Source organism: Polypterus senegalus, chromosome 5 (assembly GCF_016835505.1).
Source record: "Polypterus senegalus isolate Bchr_013 chromosome 5, ASM1683550v1, whole genome shotgun sequence".
Classification (NCBI taxonomy): domain Eukaryota; kingdom Metazoa; phylum Chordata; class Cladistia; order Polypteriformes; family Polypteridae; genus Polypterus; species Polypterus senegalus.
This window is the reverse complement of record NC_053158.1, coordinates 66,595,925-66,619,632: the sequence shown is the minus strand read 5'-3', so window position 1 is coordinate 66,619,632 and position 23,708 is coordinate 66,595,925. Positions and strand designations below refer to the sequence as shown.

Sequence of the window (23,708 nt, the reverse complement as noted above, 5' to 3'; positions counted from 1 at the left end):
CTGGCAGGCTGCCTTTCCACAAAATAAAAACAAGGCTTCTCAAATTGCCTTAAGAAACCGGTGACCAAGGGATTGTGGTAGTTGGCTTACCTCAACATTTTTTTTGAAAATATCACAGAATCCTCAGTATACTCCCTGAAAACCTGCAGTTTGCAGAATCTGTGAGATATATGTAGTAAACTGTCTCATCAACACAATGTTTTTTGACTTAAAGGTAAATCAGACAACCTTTATTTTATATAGTACCTTTTTATGTCAAGCATCGTCCCAATGCATTCACAAGCACAGGAGCATTCTATAATTTTTAACCTAACATTGTTAAACCCCCTTAGTCTAAATCAGGACTGCGAAAAGCTACAGCCTATTCCAACTGCTTCAGGCACAAGGCAGGAACTAACCCTGAACAGGAAGCCAGTCCATTACAGAGCCTACACACACACACAGATCTATAGAGAGCCAATGCAGAATCGCTCATCAACTGAAGACACAAAAATGCGTCCTCAGTGAGAATCTCACGTGAATTTTTGCTTATTTTCATTTTTCTTCTGTTTTTTTGTGCCTTTCCTTAGGTGTTTTCTGAAGATATGTGCATATAATTTAATTTAAAGGATTATTTAATCAAAGGATTTTAAACTTCATATTAGTTTGTATACTGATAGTGTTGTTAAAAACTTTAACTTTTACCGTCTTTTCTATAATGTCATTTTGTTTATCTTGGGCACTGCCATTTTGTGGGGTAGTTTACGAACTTTGTCAAACTCAGTGAAATGCATTGAAGTCAACTGGGAAAGAGAAACCAAACTCATTTTGAGTGGATTATAATGGTGCTGTGGCCTTTTAAGTGTCCCTTACAGCAATTGAAACATCTGATAACTATGCTGGACCAATTACGTGTGATACAAACTGTGAGACAGCAGTGTTAATCCCTGCAGCACTGTTCCCCTGAAGCAAGATCAACAGAATTAAACATTGTAACAGTAGAATTTCTTGCAGACAGAAAGCATGAATTTACTAGGGCTTGTCCTCCACAGATTCAATAACAAGTGCTCCTTCTCCCAAACCAAAAAGTAGTTTATTGTTTCTCTTTCCATGATGCTTTTGCTCATTCACTGCCACTGCTACCAAATAAGCGCAACACAAAAGCACATGGCCTCTTCACTCCTTACAGTAGCAACATATACACAGTACTCTAGGCAAAATGGAGTAAGCTCACGTATTCCACACAAGTCACATACAAGTTCATACAAAAAGATTTTACCTTTAAGACACAAATCCACCGGCACATTTCCAGTTTATTTCTGCACGCATGTTTTGCTAATTTTTAGCCTACAACTAAGTTCAGTGTTATATACTTGGTGGGCTTTCACCCACTGAGATGTTGCACTGGCCTCACAAAGCACCATGGGGCACTTTGAGAAAAAGTTTGTCTACGCCGTCCACATTTCAAGAAAAATATTCAGCAAACAAAGTCACTAGTGTACACCGCATATTCACTACGAAAACCCTTTGGTAAATGACGCAGATCAACACTAGTCATAACGAACACTTCCTATTGATCTGAATTTGAAGAGATAAACAAAGAGATTAGTAAGTGTGTATTTCGTGAGAGTTTTCTGGTTAGCTATTCAAGTGCCACCTGTCTTGACTACAATTTAGAGTTCTGTCTTTGGTTTCGACAATTGTGTTACTGACTTCCTTGCTTGTCCCTTGTGTCATATCTTATCTCCTGGTCCAAAGCTATTGCTGTCTTTCTTGTTGACGGCAGTACAGATGTGGATGAATATGTAAGTTCCACAGGGGCTGTAGAATTTAAATTCAGTACTCTGGACTTCACCAACCTCAATTCAATTATTTACACTGTGTTTTCTACAATTGGAGCACCGACAAGTTGGGTGTCTTCCTCATAGTCACACAGCGTACTGGCAGAGTTGATAAAATGGCAGTCCACACAGTCAGTGAATAAGGGACCAGGAGATGAAAACACAAAAACTATTGGTGACACTGAAAATTACAAAACATGATAAATGATAAATTAAATGAATACATTTTAAATCAAAAGACACAAAGAAAACATATTTATTTAGACTTATCAATATTCAAACCGTCTATAAAAAGTATTAAATGCTTAAAAAAAGAATTGACCTTAGAACAAAAAATAAGAGTCTAACAAACTGTAACACTGTGTTTAAAGTCCAACTACACCACACTGTCTGCCAAACCAAAAGGCAATAAATGGAACTATAGAAAATGCTCTGAGGCATATCAGCCACTGACGATCTCTGGCATTTTTTTACTAATTGTTTACTGTAGTAAGTGTTATATAAAAATAAAAACTGAGATTGGTTTATAGTTTCTTCCCCTTACCCTTTGTTTTGTATGTCTTGTATCATTAGCAGAATTTAGGCACTGCAGTATGCACTTTGTGTTTATTTAGTGCACTAGTACACCTGTTGGCCTTGAGCCTTAACAACTTTCATGTCTAATTATTGACCCACAATGAAGAATTCAAAAAGCTTGCTTTTGTCAGTGTGATATCTCCATCCTGGATAGCAGTGGATGAATACAGCCACCTGCAAAAAATACTACTGGGCAAATTATCAGTAGAAGATAAACTTCAATATTAAACACTCAATTTTAAACAGAAAAAAAATAAAAATGACCATTTATATAGCTGTGCAGGTAAAGATCTGCTCATCTGGTTGTCTTTCTTAACCAACAGCTAAAATCTGCATTTTAATTTGAGCTCTTGGTGTTGATGTCAGGGTTACATACAGTAAATCATTTTCCACCTTTGTTAGATTAGATTAGATATACTTTAGTAAGAATTCAAATGCATACCGCAGCAAAACAAAAACCATAAAAACATAAAATACACTGTCACACTTGTGTGCTTGGGAGACGGCTGATTTTGTCAAATGGTGTTCTTGCTCAGTCGGGTCAGGGGTTGGCACTGTCATCGGCTCCTTTCTCATTTTGTCCCTCTGCAGACCAGCCGAAGAACAGGCTTTCCAATGGCGTAACCACCAGTCCACCCACTGATGATGTCACTTCCGGCTCTCACCAATGACGTCCTATCCATTCTAGAACCCTTTTCCGGCCTCCCTGATCCATCTCCTTCCTGTTCCAGCCATATTTAAGAATCCAGACACACTTTCCCAGCTCTATTATGAGCTCTGATCTGTAAAGATACGTTTCATTTGCTATTTGATATTTTTCAGTTTACGGGGTGCACTTTTTGCACTTTCTGCCAGATTCCTTTATACAACACTGATAACAACTCAAAGTACAATATAAGACATTAGAATAAAAACAAATAATAAAAATATTATGATAGAAAATAACTACTTAATTGAAGTTTGTATTATTTTCCCATGGCTTCTGGCTAGAGTGAACAAAGGGATGTCGAGAAGAAGCACTGAAGTGCCCAATGGTTGCAGGCAGAAAAAATTCCCTACAGGCGCTTCTTATTATACGTTTGAGGAATTAGCCTGGGGCTAAATACACCCTAGCCTCCTACAGAGAATGGGCACAATTGTTCATGATGGCATCCAGTTTTGCCACAATGCTCTTTTGCACAAGAGCCTCCAGAGTGTCCAGAGTGAGCCTTATGATGGAGCTGGTTTTACTGATAGGTTTGTTCAGACATTTTGCATTACATGAACTCAAGTTGCTTCCCTAGGAGACCACCGCACAGACCGACACACTGGATACAACAGACTAGTAAAACATTTCCAGCAGCATGCTGCACACAACAAGAGACACAAGTCTACTCAGTAAGTACTACTCTGACCCTTGTTGTACAGCGCCATTGTGATGTCAGACAAGTCCAGTTCACAGTTCATATGAGCCCCACTTGAAACTCTGCGCTATCTCCACTTCCTTCCCTGAATTGTGTCTTCTTGATGTTGATCTTCAGTGGTTTTCCCTACACCACAAGGCAAAATCCTCCACCATCTCTACGTACTCTGACTCATCTCCATTAGCAGTGCAACCTGTGATGGAGGAGACGTCTGAGACTTATTGTAGATGGTAAGAGCCAGTATTATTTTGATATTTTTTATATATATATACTTGTTAATCCCTGCGGGAAAATTGTCTTTTTGCATGACATTTGGAAGTCAGAGTGCATGGCCAGCCATTGTACAGCACCCTGGAGCAATTTTCAGGTTTAAGGACCTGATCAAGGACCCAGTGGAGTAGGATTCATTCTGAAAGTAGCAAGGTTTGAACCAGCAACTTTCCATTATTCTTGATTCGTATTATACTAGAAGTCTGTTGTATAGTGGGTAAACATGATGGGAGACAGAGTGGTTCATTTATTTATAATATTCCTATTGTGATGACTGTCATAATCTAAAGCTTAGACCTGCTTTTTAGGGTATTGAATGTTTTTTACCATGTTCTTTTGTTCTTGTATTTATTATTATCATTTTTCACACCCATCAGATCAGCACTCCAGACAGAGACTAAACACCTTTCTTCCTGTGTCAATGGCATGAATTTCACTAGTTGCAAAACACCATGTGTTCCTCAAATTTTTTTTCAAAGCTAAACGTTATTTCGTTCATCGCTGTTAGTCTGATTTTGATCAGTGCTTTGAACCCTTTGACTACTAATATTTCTTTTCCTTTCAGAACTTAGACACCTGATTGTTAGTTTTCTTTTGTATCAACCTCAGCCTGTTTTAATCAATCCTGTTTCTATATGCTGCTGTTAAAATACCTTTCTTCTTTCCTGGTCACTTCATCTGTGCCACTTTGTAAGATGATCTTTTTTTGGAACAAAAATTTTTTCTTTTTCTTGTATGGACACCACCAAATTCTGTTTCTAATTTAAAAAATAAAATAATAAAACAGAAAATAAATACCTAAAAATAAAACTTTGGATTTTTTTAACAACAGCAGTACAGTTAGGACTTTGGTTTAATTCAGAATTAGTAAAACTCCATGAAGTGAAACAAATGATCTCTGCATACTGTACATTTTGTTTTTATGATCATAAGGACAATTAAGCATTCGTCTGGAAATGGCCATAAATCTCTGACACTAACAAACTAAACAGAGCCCATCTGTACCATTTTTTGTTAGTTTTTGACCATCAAGGGGTTACCTACTGGACTTTTTAAAGATGAACGTAGATCACTGAGCATTTGGATTTTCTGATACTACTAGAGAAAAGCCAAGCAAAATGACACCTTGAGTTGCCTCGAAAGCTTGCATATTGTAATCTTTTTAGTTAGCCAATAAAAGGTGTCATTTTGCTTGGTTTTTCTCTACATTCATAATGGCTAACACGGTACAACAACCTAGTACTACTGATACTACTAGTAACTGAAGAGTATCAAAGGCTTTAAGGTAAAGGATTGGTTTTCTAATACTTACATATTTCTTTCCAGAATTGTTTTCGAAAATTCAGAGTTTGAAAAGCTAGCCTGAAGTCAGTTATTTTTAAATATCAGACATAAGATGGAACACCATGACATGCTATTACATAAAACAAAGCTGAAGTCATATTACCACTCCCTGTTTGTGCCCTCCTTTTTTATCAGACAGATGTTACTAGTCACTGCGCCTGGCATATGGCTGTCACCTAGCAACAAAATCAACAATTTGGCTTCAGTATTCTAGTTCAGCAGTGTCTGAGTACTGTACTATTAATATTATTCCAACAAATTATCTGTCAGTACTTGCTAAAAGATGATTTTCTATGCATATTACTCCAGCCTTGCTATAATATGTGTGGTGTTTTTAAGCTTCCCAATTGCCTATGTGGGTTTTTCACCTGGTACTCTAGCGTTCCTCCCAAATCCCAAAGATGTAAAAGTTAACACTAATTGAACTGGCCCTGTGTCAATGTATGAGTGTGTGCCAGAGTGTGCCCTGTAATGTACTGGTGTCCTTTACCTCCTACATTTCCACCGACTGCCTAATCTCACCTAGTTAGGCTGCAATTCTTGTGACTCTAAAGCGAATTAAATGATGTTAGTGATGGGTGATTTTTCTTGGTGGATAAAGATCTTGATTCAAATCCTCATCCCAATCATTCTAAGTTGTTTCCAAGTTATTTCTTTTTCTGAGGGGGTTTCCTCAGGACACCCTGTCATGGTGTAAAGACTTGCAAGTTATGGTAACTGGTGATTCCAGACTGATGATTGACTGTAGGTTTGATAGTGTTCCTCTCAGGACTTTTTTATACATTGTGCCTGAAAGTGTTGGAATAGGCTTAGGACGACTACAACCCTATGAATAAATTTAATTTATTTAATTTAATTGTCTTATTAATTTCCCCTTGGGGATTAATAAAGTATCTATCTATCTATTGTGGTCCCCGGCCGGGACGCCCAGGAGGACGAGAGGAGGGCTTGTGCCTCCTCCAGACCGAGAGGGGGCATCCGTCCTGGTTATGCTGGAGGCCTCGGGTAGAGGGCTTGGAAGCCCAGCCCTGTAGGGGCCCGTGGCCACCGCCAGGCGGCGCCCAGTGCCCAGTGCACTTCCGCCACACCAGGAAGTCCCGGGGAAGACGACAGGGGACACCCAGATGGCTTCTGGGTGCGCAGCCGGCACTTCCGCCACACGGGGGTGTGTCCGCGGGAGATTGCCGGGAAGCAGCTGGAGCCCATCCGGGTTCCTATATAAGGGGCCGCCTCCCTCCAGTCAGCAGTGGAAGTCGGGTGGAAGAGGACGGAGCTGGAGTGAGGACTGGAGGAGGCCAGGAGGAAAAGAGGCACAGGACTGTGTGGCCTGGACAGTGGTGGAATCGGTGCAAGAGGCACTGGGGTTTGTAGTGCACATAAATCTTGTACATAATAGTCATAAATAAACAGTGTGTGGTGACAATATGATGTCCATCTGTCTGTGTCCGGGTCCAAGTTCACACTATCTATCTAAGTGTTTTCAGGAAATGGATAGATAGTTCTTCAGGGTGGTATAGCAGTGCTTCTGCTGCTTCACTACTCCAAAGATCTGAGCTCAATTTCTAGCCTAGACACTAAGTAGTCTGCATAAAGCACCATTTGTCTATGTGGATTTTTTTTTCTGTGTAAAGTGGCTTCATCCCACATCCCAAAGGAACACATAGTAGCTTTTAGTGGTCACTTTAATTTATGAGAGAATGTGCCTTGTAATGGCCTGGATTCACAGGCAAAGTTCACATCGGCCTTGATATTGCTGGAATAGGCTTTGACTCCCCACAATACTGTAACTGACAAATTAGCAGTTCAGAAATTTGGCAGAAATGGTCAAATGTTCACTACAATGGGAGTTGTAGATACAAGGGAACCCATTACAGTGAAATATGGTTGAAAATAGCAAGCTGATAGTGTTCAGAAAACTATAGGCAAGAGTTTAATAATCTGTTATGATGACAAATCATTAATTATTGGTCTTCTGATGCCATTTACAGGAATGACGACAAAAATAGAAAACCTTGGAAGTCATCCTTGTGACCCTTACACAAAATGTAAGCAGGTGGCAGACTTTGCTTTCATCTGAGTTGAAGTTTGTTAAGCTGTTTGTTTTCAAAGGGATTTGCGTGAAGTTTTATTGTGCCATGGCAAAGATTCTCATTAGACAAACAGTTAGACTGCTGCTCCCATATTCTGGGAGAAAAGTTGTGCTGGTAATATTTTATTCATACCGGGTATGTTTGACTCTGGGTGTTGCTACAAGCTACTTATAAAGGTGCATCTGTACTTCACTATCAACCTAATAGTCAACCTATAGTGAGAGTGACATTAAAATCATAATCTTACCACACCAGCTCAATAAACCATAAACATTACCATTTTATTTTGGTCCCTAAAATAAATTGACTAACTTGACATGACACCATCTAAAGAGAATGCAATATTACCATCTGCTCATCTGCTTAAAGAGTTTTTTATATGTGAAGCTGATCACAGAGGAGTTTTTAGCAAGCCAGACACAAACTTAAAGAGCATCATCAAGTACCTAGATGACAGTGAACAATGTAGGATGATATCTGGAAGATTTTAATGTAGGGTTTAATGTAATCCCATTTAAGAAATGCTTACGTTTTCATTTGAATTTAATCAGACTTTAGCAATGCATTCAAACCCTTGTGTTACAGTCATGGCGCCATGTTGATTGTTTTAGCAGCAGCTGTGTCTCCCATGCTACTCTGGTTGGGGGACGGTTATTATTACTACAATTGTTATTATTATTATTAGAAGTAGTAGTAGTTTTATTAATGTGGTTGCTGTTTTTACTTTATGAAAAATTAACACAACAAATAAGCATTTCAGGTAAAGAATGTATATTGAACTTGTTGTTGCACCAAAAAACACAAATATTCTCTATAAAATGAAAACAGAAAAAAAATCCTACAATGTCTTTCAACAAGGATTTGAAACCTCCACACTGTCGCATATCGAAGACCCGGTTCCTCAAATACATCTGAGCTTTCAGTGCCTCATTTAATACAAGTGTTACTGTGGTCTCTGCTACCGACTCTTTTGATACCAGTAACCCATGTCTGACCTCAAGAAGTAAGTGCTATCAATGGTGGACTACCAAATGGGGCCAAACTGAATAATTATCATTTATGTAGTAGCCAATGATTTTTCTGCCTCAATGGGTTTATGACAAATAGGTATACATGGTCTGTAGGTAATATCTTCAAACTTCACCAGTGATTTCAAAAGAGTAGACCCCTATATAGTCTGAGACATTGTTATAAACAAGAGCCTTCAGTTAGATTTTCAGATAATGAGCAGTAGCCAGACCGCAATTTTAAACATTCTTCCTCAGTTTGTGCCAAAAACACAGTCTAAGTCAACTCACAATTGTACGTCTTGAATGTACCCCGGTCAAGATCCCAAATCTGCAGGATGTCTTCAGACATCTGCTTTGCTTGGTTAAATGCCTTGATGAATGCCTCCACCTCAGACCTTATTGGATTAAAAATGTAGTTAATTTTGGGCAGGGAAGAACATTTCTGGTCTGACTGGAATTAGATGTAGTGCAACAAGATTTAATTATTTGTAGTTTATTGATGCTAATCAAAACAATAAAATGTTCATAAGTTCTTTGCTTTTCATTTTGTATAGGAAGTTTCACAGTCAGTTAGAGTTACACAGCCATCCAATGAGGGCAAGTTCTTGCAACCAGTTACTTTCATTTGACAGATTGTAAATCACTTTTACTGTTTTGTTACAATTTCTTTTTACTTTAGCCTCCCAAACAATAGAACATGTGGGTCTGTTTGCTTTGCCAGCATTATGAGCCTAGGGAGATCAAAGAAAGCCACGCTTCCACCGAGTTCTGTGCCAACTTCTTTGCCTCGTTCCACAATTCACTTCTACTTAAGTAAAGAGATGGGTACTGTAAGCTGTCATGAATACACATATCATGGGGGAAAGCAGAAGGCACGGCCTCTTTGTAAAGCAAAATCTTTTGAATTTGACTTGTGATAAGTAAAATCCCTTGGCAAAAGCGTCATTAATAAAATAAAGGCTGGAATGCTTTCTTATTCACTGATCACTTAATAATCCACCAGTGGCAGAAGCTTTAAAATAATTTAAATAAAAGTTAATAAAAATATAATTGGCATGGTGGCTTACACTGCTTCCTCAAAGATCCAGAGACTTCGGTACTGCCATACGAGTATAGTAGAGGCTTCTGTAAAGAGCATGTGCCTATTTTTATAAAAGCTGGCATCAGTTAAATTATGTAAAGATAAAAGTGAGATATTTCAACATTTCTCCTAGTCTAACCTTACATAACCAGATTCATTCAACCTATCTTCTGAACCCAGTATATGTGGTGTATTCATTCACACCAGGCTGAAACCCACGTAGAAAGAAATCGCAATAGTTCAAGAAAAAAACTGTAATCTGCACACAGAGAGTGGCCATAAATCAAACTTCAGCCCCTGGATTTATGATGCAGCTGTGCCACATTGCAACCCATTCCTTGAGCTGTTATAGGGAATTAGAAATTAAAATCCATCACACACCTGAAGGGCCAATATTAAACCACACGCAAATCTGAATGTGATTTAGAAAGAAACTGGAAAGTTGGAAGGATCAAGGGACATTTATTACGATAAGTTCTTCAACGAGGACATGTGAGCCAGCTAAGAGCTGCTTGAAAGAAGAAATTTCACATAATGGTTAGAAAAGCAGTCAAAACAAATTCTTGGAAGCAGTTACCTAAGAGGTTAGTTGAAGCAGCTTGTAGACATTACAGCCGAGAACACTAATGAATATGAATCGAAACATTGTTTTAATGTAAGTCATGTTTCGTCAGAGTTTTTCATTTCATATATGTTTTAATTCTCATTATTTTTATCAATGTTAATCAATCTCAATGTAGCATTACATTTCATCTCTGTGCGTTTTCCTCCAGGTACTCATTCTATATCGCTAAAGAGGTGCTTGTTAGACTCATTTGGGATTCAAAACTAGCCTTGTATTAGAACAGATGAGTGAACCTTTCAGTAGACTACGACACTGTCAACATCTCCTTCCTGAATAATGTATAATGCTATATATATCTGTGACTGTGACAGGAGGCCACAGTCATTACATGGCCAGGACGCCAGCTGGATGGAAAGACTGGGGGAGAGAGCAGCTACAAGACACTACCTTCCCTGGGATGGTAGAGGGCAGCCCCCTTGTGTGGCTGTGGCACCACAGATTCCCACAGGGCATGCTGGGAGTTGGAGCTGGATGCAGCCCTGTTGGGTTCTGTGGGGGTCACTAGGGGGAGCTGCAGAGACAACAGAGCCCTGCTATATTGGATTTCCATCCCACTTGGAAATAATGTCAGTTAACCCTGATGAGGCATCTGGAGCACTCCCAGGTATAGCATAAAAGTAGTAACCTCACTCCATTTGGAGAGCCTGAGTTGGGAGGAAGAGGGATGAAGCTTGCCAGTGGAGGAGTGGAGGCACAAGGGAGAGAAAGAAAAAGAACTATGTATTCCCCACTTGTAAATAAAATGTGTGCTGTGCTGGAACTCGTGTCTCTGTCTGTCTGTATTGGGTTGGGGCGGCTAGAGCACCCCGTTGTGGTTCACATATATATATACATATTACACACATGCAGTCGAGGCAGTCGATGGGTTTAACCAAATGTATTTATACTGAAAACCAGGAGTTGGTGACGTACGCTAACACCTTTTCTATTTCCTCTGCAGACCTTCTGGAGGAAATCCTGCCTGACCGCAGTTCTGGCTCCAGCTCTGACATCACTTCCAACCCTCAAAACATGCCCTTTCCTGGTTACCCTCGATATATCCCTCATATTTTCTGTTATTTTCAGTTCAGTTCTGGACTCAGTCTGTTAATACTACTTGGATTTTGCGCTTGCTTAAAGCTGTTTTTTCAAGTATACAGGGTGGATAACTAAAACCTTTTTCTTAGTTTTGTGTCTTACTTACTATATATATATTGTCACACACGTGCGCATGGGAGGCAGCTAAAGGGCTTGAGTGACGGCAGTTCTGAGACAGGCCGGGCTGTGGCAGAGTGCACTGACTCTTTTTTTCACTTCCCTGTAGACCATCCCTGGGAGACTCCACCTGGCTCTCGTGACATCACTTCCAGGACCGAACCAATGGAGACAGAACTAACCGGCGCCGCCCCCCTGATGTCACGTCCGGGCCTGATCCAATGAGTGACGAACACGTGCCAGATTCCCATGACCTCACTTCCTGTCTTCCCCTTTAAAAGCCTGCCCTTTTTCCCCTTACCCTCAGTCTTGTCTTGGACTCGTTTGTATGCACATCAGTGCTGTTGTTATGATAAAAAACGACTTTGCAGCCAGGATACCAAAATATACGGGTGGCTGCCCCAAAACTTCTTTGAGTATGTCTCAGCTTTGTGACAATATATATATATTGTGAAGGACAGCCGGGTCCCATGCCCGGCAGGGACGCCCCTGCTACTCATGTTCCGGGGGAGCCGCCATGGGCAGTCCAATACCTCCCCCGGGACGCTTGGTGAAAGCCTCCCTGGCCGACGGTGACTCCCCAACCGCCCGCAGGGCTCCATGGGAGATGGAGTCCTCCACAGCTTGGTTGGGGTCCGGCGTGGCCGCTAGGGGGAGCTGCCTGCTTCCCACAGCCCGGCTGGACGAGCTTTCAGCCCCGCCCGGAAGTTCAATTAGGACCAGGTGGTTAATCACCTGGAACGCTTCCGGGTGGGCTATAAAAGGGCCCAGCCACCACCACTCAAGGAGCCAGGGTTGGGAGGAGGAGGAGGACTAAGCTTGCAGAGGAGTGGTGGAAGAGAAGGTGAAGAAGAATTGTGGTTTGTGTTTTGTTTGGTGCTTTGAGACTGTGTTTGGGCTGTGTGGCACGGGGAAGACGTGTCACACAGCTGAAGAAAAATAAAAGCCTGTGTGTTTTGTACACGTTGCCTCTGCGTGGTCTGTGCCGGGTCGGGCGCTATATAGCGCCTTTTACAATATATACATATACATATACATATTGTGGAGGCTGGCCCGGACACAGACAGGCAGACTTGTTGAAATCACCCAACACACGTTTATTTAAGTGCTCCATATTTACAAATAGTGCTCACAAACCCCACAAGTCCCCAAAGTCCTGGCCACAACACAACAATGCCTTTCTTCTTTCAGGCCGTCTCCTTGCCTTCTCCAGAGACCTCGTCTTTCTCTTCCCGACTCCAGCCATCATATGAAGGGAGGCGGCCCCTTTTATAGCCACCCTGATGTGCTCCAAGTGCTTCCCAGCAATCTCCCACCGACACACCCCAGTGTGGCAGGAGTGCCAGCTGCGTACCCGGAAGCAGTCCGGATGTCCCCAGTCTTCATCCCCCCAGCACTTCCAAGTGTGGCGGAAGTGCTGAGGTCCAGGGCTCTCTAGGCACAGGGGCGCCCCCTGGCGGTGATCACAGGCCCCTACAGGGTGGAGATTCAAAGCTCTGTACCCTTGGCCCCCAAAGGTACCAGGGTGGTCACCCCCACATGGTCTGGGGAAGGCACAAGCCCTCCTCCGGTCCTCCTGGGCGTCCTGGCTAGGTCGCCACCCCAGCCATCTCTGACAATATATAATGTAATGTTTGCGTGTCGGAGGATCTCCTTACAGGTTCTATTGAGGTTTGTAATAACCTGCCAGGAAGAGAGGGGACACTACTGCTAACATTAACATCTCCTTCTCTGCTTGCAGCACTATGAAAGTGCCCAGTGAGGAAAACTTATTCCACCTCTTTCAGTTGGCTGACCATAAAATCCCTCGTGGCCCAGAAGGAGGCACACATTTTGACAAGAGCCACCTGCCGGAAGGAGCTCCTGAGCAAACTAACCCTGACCTATGGCTAGAAGCTGAATCTTATTTCTATGCTTTTGTAGCCCAGACACAAGGGCAAAAACACACGTGGAGTGGTCTTTTTGTTTATTTTGTTGGAATATTAAATAGGACAACCAGGTTGGCACCTGAAATTTTCTTCCAGCAACCATCCACAATACACACAAACACTCAGAGAGTACATTTTTTAGTCCAATGTCTTCAGTAGGTAACACCACCTGCCTTTTCATTAACAAGCCTGCTGAGACTCCCGAGTTTTCCTGTAACTGAGCTTTTATGCACTAATACTTTCACTGAATAATTGTGATGGCAGACCTGAGTCTGCCCATCAGTACACTGCCAGGACACACTTATTCTAATTGAAGATGGAAGGAAGCCAAAGTCAGTCTTAATAGCTGTAAAGCCAGGACCAGTCCTGGAGAGTTCATTAATCGTTATGGGCTTGCAGTAGGCCAATTCAGAGTTACCAATCAACTTAATCTGTGCATTTGTGACAGGAAACCAGAGCCTATAAAGAAACACCAAGCAAATATGAGAAGAAAAGGCATCCATACGAACATAAACTAGGATTTAAAACCAAGACTCAGGAATTGTGAAGAACCAGCATTGAACACTAGCCATGTCCTTGGTTATTTATTTAATTGGTGCACTACAAAAAAACAAGAGATATACTTTAGAATTTAGACAACTAAGCACCAAGTTTAATATGCAAATTAAAAATTGTGGTTAGCCTCACAGTTCCCAGAAACTGGTTTTGAATCTTTGGCCTGCACACTTCCTTGGTGGAGGGTGCATGTTCTTCTCTTGGCTTGGTGGATTTTTCTGCAGCTACTCTAATATTTCTCCCACATTACAAAGACATGCATGGCAGGTTAGCTGACAACACTGAACTGGCCTGTGTGTGGAAGTTTATACTGTGACAGACAGACTGCTGTCCCATGTGGGAAGGATTCCAGCTTTGTGCCCACTGCTGAGATTGCTTTGGGAAAGTCTAAAGTGCATTAAGCAGATCAGAAAATAAATATTCAAAATAAAGACATTTCTTTGATCTGTGCAGCAGTGACATCAACAACTGTGACTCACCGGCCTGGATGCTTTTATTTTTAATTTTTATTTTTTTGTGTGTCCTCCATTATAGTTGCTATCAACAGCTATAATCTATCCAGCACACATGGAGTAAAGAATGCAAGTCTGTACAATGCTTTTCAAAATCACACAACAGTAAACATGAAAACATGACCTGCCTTTTCAGTTACATTAACAAGTAAGACATATGACACATTTTTTTGACTAGAAATGATTGAAACTCATTTCTTGTTAAAACATTAGTCTAACTTATTTGATCCCAGCCAAGCCTGCTTACATGATACGGTTAGAGACATAAAACAAAACAGATACACCAATTGTTACATTTTGCCTGTGGCATCAAGATTGTTAACATTTTGTCCATCCCCGCCTTAATGCTCTTTTAAAAAGGAAATGTGAGGTAAAAGACAGCTCCTCTCAACTTATTAACAAAACTCTTTAGAAGTGAAAAATGACATTTGATCTTTTTGGATTTCTTACATTCTTTGTTCAGCTTTCATTGCTCTCCTTCTAACTGTTTGTGAGGAAACACCACCAAATGTAGTAATCTAAAAGTACTTTGATCAGTTTTTGTTTATTTGCATGCACCAACCTTATAATAAAAGAAAACAAATGTTACTTACCTGTTTATTCCTTGGGTTGTCCAGCTTGGAGCGGATGGGGTTCCCCGTGTTTCAATACGAACGGTAAGCTCCCTTGGGGGAGGCGGCACGGTGGCGCAGTGGTAGCGCTGCTGCCTCGCAGTTAGGAGACCCGGGTTCGCTTCCCGGGTCCTCCCTGCGTGAGTTTGCATGTTCTCCCTGTGTCTGCGTGGGTTTCCTCCGGGCGCTCCTGCCATTCTACTGGTGCAGCCGTACTGTTTGAAGGCATGTGTCCGACGCTGGTCACGGCCATAAGAGAAAGACGTGGTGCTGAGTGCCAGCAAGGTAGGCGTGCACGGTGCAGTAGGCACAGGTAAAGTTTAAGCTAGACACGTGACTAGGGAGCGCGAGGAGGGGTGTCAGACCCGAGTCAGGTGATGGTTGACCCAGGATAAAAGCTGGTCTTAACGTCAGAAACGGTGGAGTTCAGTTCAGACCAGGAGAAGGTCAATATATTTGACCAGGGATTAAACCAGGTATTCCAATTTGCCCGGACAAGTCAGCCTTAACCCTGAGTTTTTGGATAGAGGAGAAAGCAGGCCAAGAATCTTTTTTTTTTACTGAAGAGCTCATTATAAGGGCAGTCGATACTTGGCTTTTTTTTTTTTGGAACATTAATTTCTGGTGCATGCCATGTGTTGAATGCAGTTTTTGGAACTTTTTTTTAAATCTTAACTCATCATTGCAGTGTTTGTGGGCCTTTTTTATAATTTCTTTATGGATTTTTTTTTCTTCAATAAATACACCTTTTTAGTTGTTGCATCAGCTGTGTTTGCCTCCCTTATTGTCCCACTGACTTTTAGTCTTGATACTTCATGTCACCAAAGTTCCAGCTAAAGCTTATGATAGGGACTCTGGGGCATGACACTGTTCCCATGAATGAGTGGACCTACACTAAACTAATAAGAGGTATATTTACATTCATAACACTGAAAGTGTTTGGGGTCATTGTCACACATGCGCATCAGAGAATCTCTTCATGGGCTTGATCAAGGTATGTAATAACCCGCTGGGTTGAGAGGGGTGCTATCGCTAACATTCTCTTCTCCTTTTGTTCCCACAGCTCCAAAAAAAACAACACCCAGTGAGGTTATTTGATCCACCCCTTCTGCTCGAGCCACTATAAGAAACTCGGCTGCCTGGAAGGAGGCATCTTTTATGACCAGAAAATTGGTATCTCAACTTTTACCCTTCCGTGATCTGTCATTCCTGCACCCGGTCACACCATGGAATATCGCTGTAAAGTTTTGACCAAATGGATTAATACTTAAATACTGAAATGAGACCTGGACATGTCCTGTATCTTGACATAGGGCTGGTTGGACCTGGCTGGTTTATGAAGCAGCATTTGCAATTCTGCTAATGAAGAAGCTGAGCTACTGACTGTTCACCATTTTTAAACATATTTATATTAGTGGATGTCATCTGTATCAGTTGACAACATATTTGTATCGCTGACCGGACAGTTTATTAGGTACACCTATCTAGCCATGCCTCTTTAGGCCTTCAGAACAGCATGAATTTGCCTTGGCATGAATTCTATAAAATTCTGGATACACTGTTCACTGTTGTAGTATAATGCGGAAATGACTACACCGTGCAATTGCAGCAAATAATACAGCACAACATTCTTGCTGCAAACAGCCCCTCCTATCTCATCCCAAAGATGTTCGATAGAGTTTGGAGTTTAGTTCAGTGAAGCAATAAAAACTCACCGTCATATTCCAGGAACGAATTGGCGATGAGACGTTTATAGTGTCTGAAAGTGGATAAAGTGTAGCCAGTATCAGACACTTTGTTGAAGTTCAGATGTTCTGTAATGTGCATCCGAGGGCCTAATGTGTGCCAAAAAACAATTCTCCAACCCATCACACTGTTAACTGTCATATTTGGTGTCAACTTTTGACTGTACTGTTGACACCAAACATGATGGCTCGATTGATTCTTGTTGCTTGTGTCAAATTCTGATTCATCCATAAGCATGATGTACAGTAACTGGATTTTGCTAACCAATCAACTTTTTCTACTATTGACCAGTTGATGCTGTTAAAGTTAACATTGACTGACTTTGAAGACAGTCTAGTACAGCTTTTCTGTTTGCACACTGGTTTAGTCTTGTTTTTATCATTTAAGGATTATTGCTAAAGTCAGGCCAATGCTGGGCTTCGGGGACACTGAGAAATTAATTCATGCTTTTATTACTTCATGGCTGGATTATTGTAACTCCTTGCTGTCAACTGTGTCTGTCTAGGGAGCAACTGGTGCAAAATACTGCTGCATGACTCCTCACTGGGTCCGTTTTCTGCTCATATCACCCCTATTTTAGTTTCATTACATTGGCTGCCAGTTAGTTATAGAATCCAGTTTAAGATCATAACTATAAAGCTCTGAATGGTCTGCCTCTGGTATATCTTAAAGACATGCTGAACTTTTATCATACAGAGAGACCTCTCAGATCATCTGACCAGTACTTACTTGTTATTCTGCACACTAGATAAAAAACAAAAGGGGATAAAGCCCCCTTCATTATGGCCCCCAAACTCTGTAGCTGTCTCCCCTTTGATATCAGAGCAACTAATTTTATAACTACATTTAAAACTCGATTAAAAATGTATTATTTTAGACAGGCATTTCTTTCTTGTTACGTTGTTTTTATATCTTTCTGTTGTGTATCTTATCTATTTATTTGGTTTTAGCTACGATGGCTTGCTAATTTTATTCTTTTTTTGCTATTGGTTCAAATTTATATGAAATATTGTAATGGCTCTTTATCTGCCTCTTTCTTCTGTCGTTGGAAAGCACTTTGTGCATATCAATTGATATAAACAAAACAAGCTTTTTAACATTTTGCACTTTACTAATCATATTATAAAATTATATGAACACTTAAACATTTGCAGATCTTATAAGAGTTTAGACTGTCTTTCTCTGTAGTTTTTGCCCCTTTGCCAATAATATATGACTAAATGCTCAGGCAGCTTGACTATGTTCCCACAGTCTAATGTGGTAGATTATATACGTTAGCAAATCTTTAGGACCAACATACTAATACTGTGGCCTCCTTGTGCTCTCAAAACAGCTTCAGTTCTGGCATGGATTCCATAAGATCTTAGAGATTCTGGTTTATGTTGACATGATTGTTTGTGCAAATTTGTCAGCTGCACATTCACACTATAAATTTCCCATTCTACAGCATTACTAAGGTCATATTTATTGTCATATTCATGAATCCAGCTTGAGATAACTTTTGCTTTGTGACGTGGTGCATTGTCATGCTAGAAATAGCCAGTAGAAGATGGATAAATTGTGTCTATGAAGGGATGCACATAGTCAGCAACAGCACTCAAGTAGGCCATGGCATTCATGCAATGTGCCAAGAGCACCATTATACTACCCCCACCAGCCTGGACTGTTGACACAAGACAGGTTACATGAATGGATTCATGCTGTTGGTGCCAAATTCTGACCTACCACCTGTAATGTTCAGCAGAAATTGAGATTCATCAGACTAGGCTATGTTTCTCTAGTCTTCAACTGTGCAGTTTTGGTGAGCCTGTGCCCACTGCAGCCTCAGCTTTCTGTTCTTTGCTGATAGGAGTGGAACCTAACATGGTCTTCTGCTGTTGTGTTCTAGTCACCTTAAGGTTCAACATGTCCTGCATTCTGAGATGTTGTTGTGCTCACCACAGTTGTACATAGTGGTTCTAAGTTGCCATAGCTTTTCTCTCAGCTCTAAACAGTCTGGCCATTCTCCACTGACCTCTCTCATCAACAAGGCGCTTCTATCCACAGACCTGACGCTCATTGGATGTTTTTTGTTTTTCACATTATTCTGAGTAAACTCTAGAGATTTTTCTTTGTGAAAAATTCCAGGTAATCAGCAGGTAAAAAAAATACTCAAACCAGCCTGTCTGTCCCTAGCAATGATGCCACAGTCAGAATCACCGAGAGTGCATCTTTTTCCCATTCTGGTATTTAATGTGAACATTAACTGGAGCTTCTGACCTGTATCTGTGTGACTGAGTGCGTTGTGCTGCTGCCATGTGATTGGCTGATTAGACAACTGAATGGATAAGCAGGTGTACAGCAGGTGCTTCTAATCATTTTCTCAGTGAGTGTGCGTCTGCTATAAAAATGTTCAGGCCCCAGTGAAGTTGCCATTTCTTCAGTTTTAGAACAAGAGATCATTTGAGTAGTTTAGCGCTGGGGAACTGTCTCTTTGAAGGTTTTCCAAACAGAATCAATGATTTATTTCAGATGTCTCCATCAGTTACTATCTCACTCACCCCTGTTTGATTCTAAATATCAGTTATTGCCAGGTTGGAATTCTCATGGACTTCATGATATGATATTATACATTGAGCACAAATTAATAATATTGTGTTTTTTTAAAGACAAAGTATTACAATTTCACCATACCTGTAGACCCTTAATTCAATTCAGTTCTTTTAATTTTTTAATTTTAATTGAATTTAATTTTTAAATAATGCAGCAGTATGTTTCAAAGCTATTGCATTAAAAATGTAAAACTCTAACATGGTTAAATATTTTCATTTTAACTTCAAATTCTATTATAATTCTGCCTTTGAGGTAAGGTAGGTACTTCAGATACCACAAACAAGCAAGATGACTCAAGTGTTCCCTTTCTAGTTGTAGACTCCCTTTTCTTTTTATTTAAAATGCCTTTTTAAGGTAGCCACATCATCATGCACTGGTTCTAATGTTCCAAAGTTCACGTGAAAAACAAACTTTGTGCAACATCATTCAAAAGTTAACACCCTCTCAAAGCACTTTACAAGTACAGGAAGTATTTTATGCTTCACTTAACTCTGCTTCAGTTATTTTTTATATTTGGAAGGTTATGTAACTCTAAAGTAAGGACTGTATAGGCAGCCTTGTGGTTTACAGTCCAACGCCTTATTTACCTCAGCAAGCCACACTAAGTATTCAGGCATATAAAAGTTTTTGATTATACAAAGCGGTAGCACTTTCAGCAAACAAGAACTTCAAAGACGGGATGAAGCAATAAGAACACAGAAGAGAAGGTGTGTACTCACCTGACCCAAGTCAAGAGTGACATTGACTTCATTGTATTTCAAGCCTCTGGAAAGAGGAGGGCTTTGCCACCAGCGCTCAGTTCCATCAATAGCATTAGTAATGGGATGAGCCGCATTGGGATCATTGGAATTGCAGTAATCACAGAATTGTCCCTGTAACAACAAACATGCCAGCAATTAGATGAAAACACTCCATAAATGTAGTATTTTCAACTACTGTATAATTGTGAAATTGGTGGCTGCCTTTAAAACAAGTATTGTAATCCGAAAACAAATTGCCAAACTTTTGTACTCCCTTTTCATGTCCTAGTTATTACAGTCAGGCTCATTTTAAACACACTGCCTTTTATCCTGCATACCTTACCTCAGTTTGAACAAGCTCAGTTGCTTTTTTATCTGTCATACACATGTCCCACGTAAATAGAATATTATTGAATGAACTAAAAAAGTTTTGATTGCATTATGTATTGACATTGCCATGCATGCTCCTCGGTGGGACACCTTCAGGGCTCATCAGAGGTATGTTGTAACACCACAGGGTAAGAGGGGGCACTGTTTCATCTCCCGTTTTCTCCACAGCTTCAAGATGACTCCACGAAAAGCCAACTGACTCCTCCCCTTCTAGTCAAGAACCCTATAAAGCCCAGGCTGCTCTAAAAGAGGGCATCTGTTGTTGGACTGAGCGGACCACAGGATGGAATTCCATCCTATTCAAGGAGACCTGTCAAAAGTACAGCTGTAGTTTGCCTACCCAGGTTATTTTCTTTCTGTTAACATTGAGATCACACCATTGGGCTCTGTTTTTATTTGCATTTCAAGGAATTAAACAGGACGACTCAGATAGTGTCCCAACTTTTCATATATTTGGTCGGTGTTGTTTCCCTCGACAACAACATTTAAATAAATCTTATTCATAAAATCATTTGAAAGTGTGCTCTTTTATTTTAAATGTAGTGTAAATGTACAAATGACAGAACATGAAATTTGTTATCTTTCATGTGGATGTGAAATCAAGCATTTAAATCAAACAATCAGAACAGGATGAATTTTACTAGTTTAGTATGCAGCTTTTTAAATGATCGATCCATCCATTTACTGAACCGGTTGTACCATGTAAATCTAGTTTTATTGTCACAGGAAAGATGGCCCTATTCTGGCAGAAACCAGTCCTAGATGGGATGTCATTCCACCACAGGGTATGCTCACACTTGCTCCCAATTTCACTTATACCAGGCCAATTAGCATGCCCTGCTATCTTTACAATGAGGACGGTAACCCAAATTCACCAAGAAAAAACTGATGACACTCATGCCCAGATTCTTGAATCAAGGGCTTTGTCCCCTAAAATAGTTAAAACCTTATTATACAAAATGGGGTAGCTGCAGACATAGTGCAGACTTATTCATTACTAATCTGATACAGCACCATTAACTGTATGGACCATCACAAGGGTATCAAGTTTTACAATATTATTATTAAATGTAACTATTAAACGGGACAATATTAGAAATAAAAACACACATGGCAGGTAGAACAAATGCACCACGGCTAGAATCCAGGAGGATCACAGAAGTATAGCGGACAGATTTTTCTAAACAAATGTCTTAACAAAGCTATAGAAGCCCAGGATAACTATGATATAAAATTACATAAACAGAACAGATTACAATAGTGTTACATAACTTGAAGGAACTGTAGAAATCATACACAGCTACACAAAAAGGTGTAAAATGGGATAAAAAGTGAGAATATTGTCTGAGTACAGCGCAAGCCTAGCAAGCCAAGTTAATCTGTTTTATTAAACATCTTCAATGCAGCTGCAAAACTTTGACCATACAACAAAATTCTGCACGTAGGTGAAAAACAGGATTTTACACATTTTTTAAAAGTGTTGAGAAAAAATAAAAATAGGAACAACATTAATATTCTTCATATCTGCTATGTGGGTTAGTACAACACAAATCTGTTACTTAAGTTGTACGTGACTGATGTGCAGATAACATCTCCTATTTGTAATGGAAAAAGTAGCTGGAACTTGGGCTATCAGATTTCTTATGGTTTCTGGTTTCTTCAGTGAGTCCTGCTTTTTGAAAACTCACCAATTTTTAACTTAAAGGAATGCTCCTCCCAAAAATGTCATTTTGTATATGTTATTTATACAATGTAGTTTGTAATGGTGGCTGTCAAAAAAAATATAATGACGTTTTTTGTGGAGAAGAGACATAAAGACCATCCAGACTAAATGGGATCAAAAGGCAGCCATGTGAAAAACATCCATGGGGAAAAAAAAAATTTCATGTAGCTTATGTTGCATAATCCATGTGTATATTATCCATTGATGTGCTAAGAACATGCAAAATACATACAATTTTTTGCTCAAATACTATTAATATTTACTTCTATAAATCTCAATGTGAAATATAAACCTGATAGTGTGTTTAAATTGAACTTCTGATCCTTATCCTCATCACTGGATAAGAATCCTGTCTTCAGTTTCAATGCACAGCATTATGAGAAAGGGCCATTCCTGTTTATCTCTTATGCTGAGTCTTCCGGCAGTAAGTATTAATAGTATTTTAGCATATTTAGAACTGGATATTAAAAAGAAAAATACAACTTTTTGAAAATAAACTACTGTGATCTCTTCCCTTAGAGTTTTAGGAATGTGATCATTGATGAGAAGAGAACCATCTGTGACAGGGAGATGGACAATTGCCCAGAGTGGGCCAGTGTTTTACACCTTAATTACATGTATATACTCTCTTTCTTGTATGCCTGAAACTAAATTTGTAAATCCTTTGAAACTGCATAAAATCCTGACAGGTACAAAGCATGGGCTGGACTAGGGGGCAGCTGAGTCTGTCTGAGTTGTTTCATGGTGCAGAACTTTCTTGCACGCGTTCTGTAATATTTTTGCCTGATTTACTACGCGCATGTGTGATGTCACTTCCCAATCCAGCCAGGATTTCTACCCGCACGTTTTTAGAAAAATTTGCAGTGTTTTTATTTGAGCTGACCATAATGAGAATATTATGAGTACTGCCACCACATATATAACACTGACCCCTGTGCATTCCCTGGGTCATTAACAGCTGTGCAGTGCCACGTGGGTAATGATTAGCTACTGTATGTGCAGCTATGAGTCCAAACAAGCCTGAAAGGAGCCATCACCCTCCTGGAGTCAGAAATGATATTATTATTTGACAGGGTCTCATAATAAAAGATTTATTAAATATTACAAGGCATTTCTATCTTCTTGATGAAACTACAAAGTTTATGTAAAGATCTATCAGATGTTTCAGATGCGAGCAGAATCGTCCCTTCAAACAATGTCCCAGGCTGCCGCTTCATGGAATTGCCAACGTGTGAACCAAGATTGGAACTCTCTGAGTGATTTGATATACAGTATATACATATTTTAAGTTGTTGCTAGTTTCTGGCCATTTGTTGTATTTTGTTTGTGGTTATCATTCCATCTGAATCTTTTATTGTTTGAGGTACAGCCATAATAATCGGTCCAATATGGTTGGCAGATGCTTCCCTAGCCCTCAAAGACACTTTAAAGATCTTTGTACAATTATAATGCATTCAAAATTAGTTCAGTTTCTCCTACTCTTTTGACTTCTATGCAC

The 23,708-nt window shown here is 40.1% G+C and overlaps 1 protein-coding gene across 5 annotated transcripts in view; it reads right to left on the bottom strand.

The window, feature by feature from the left end:
• The window catches only part of LOC120530334 (laminin subunit alpha-3-like), a 385,202-nt gene that overhangs the window by 340,467 nt on the left and 21,027 nt on the right, over positions 1-23,708 (bottom strand). For all 5 annotated transcript variants that reach the window (XM_039754747.1, XM_039754746.1, XM_039754745.1 and 2 more), the window contains exon 2: positions 20,077-20,229. In XM_039754747.1, the coding sequence (XP_039610681.1) occupies positions 20,077-20,229 (153 nt within the window). The remainder of the gene's footprint in view (positions 1-20,076; positions 20,230-23,708) is intronic.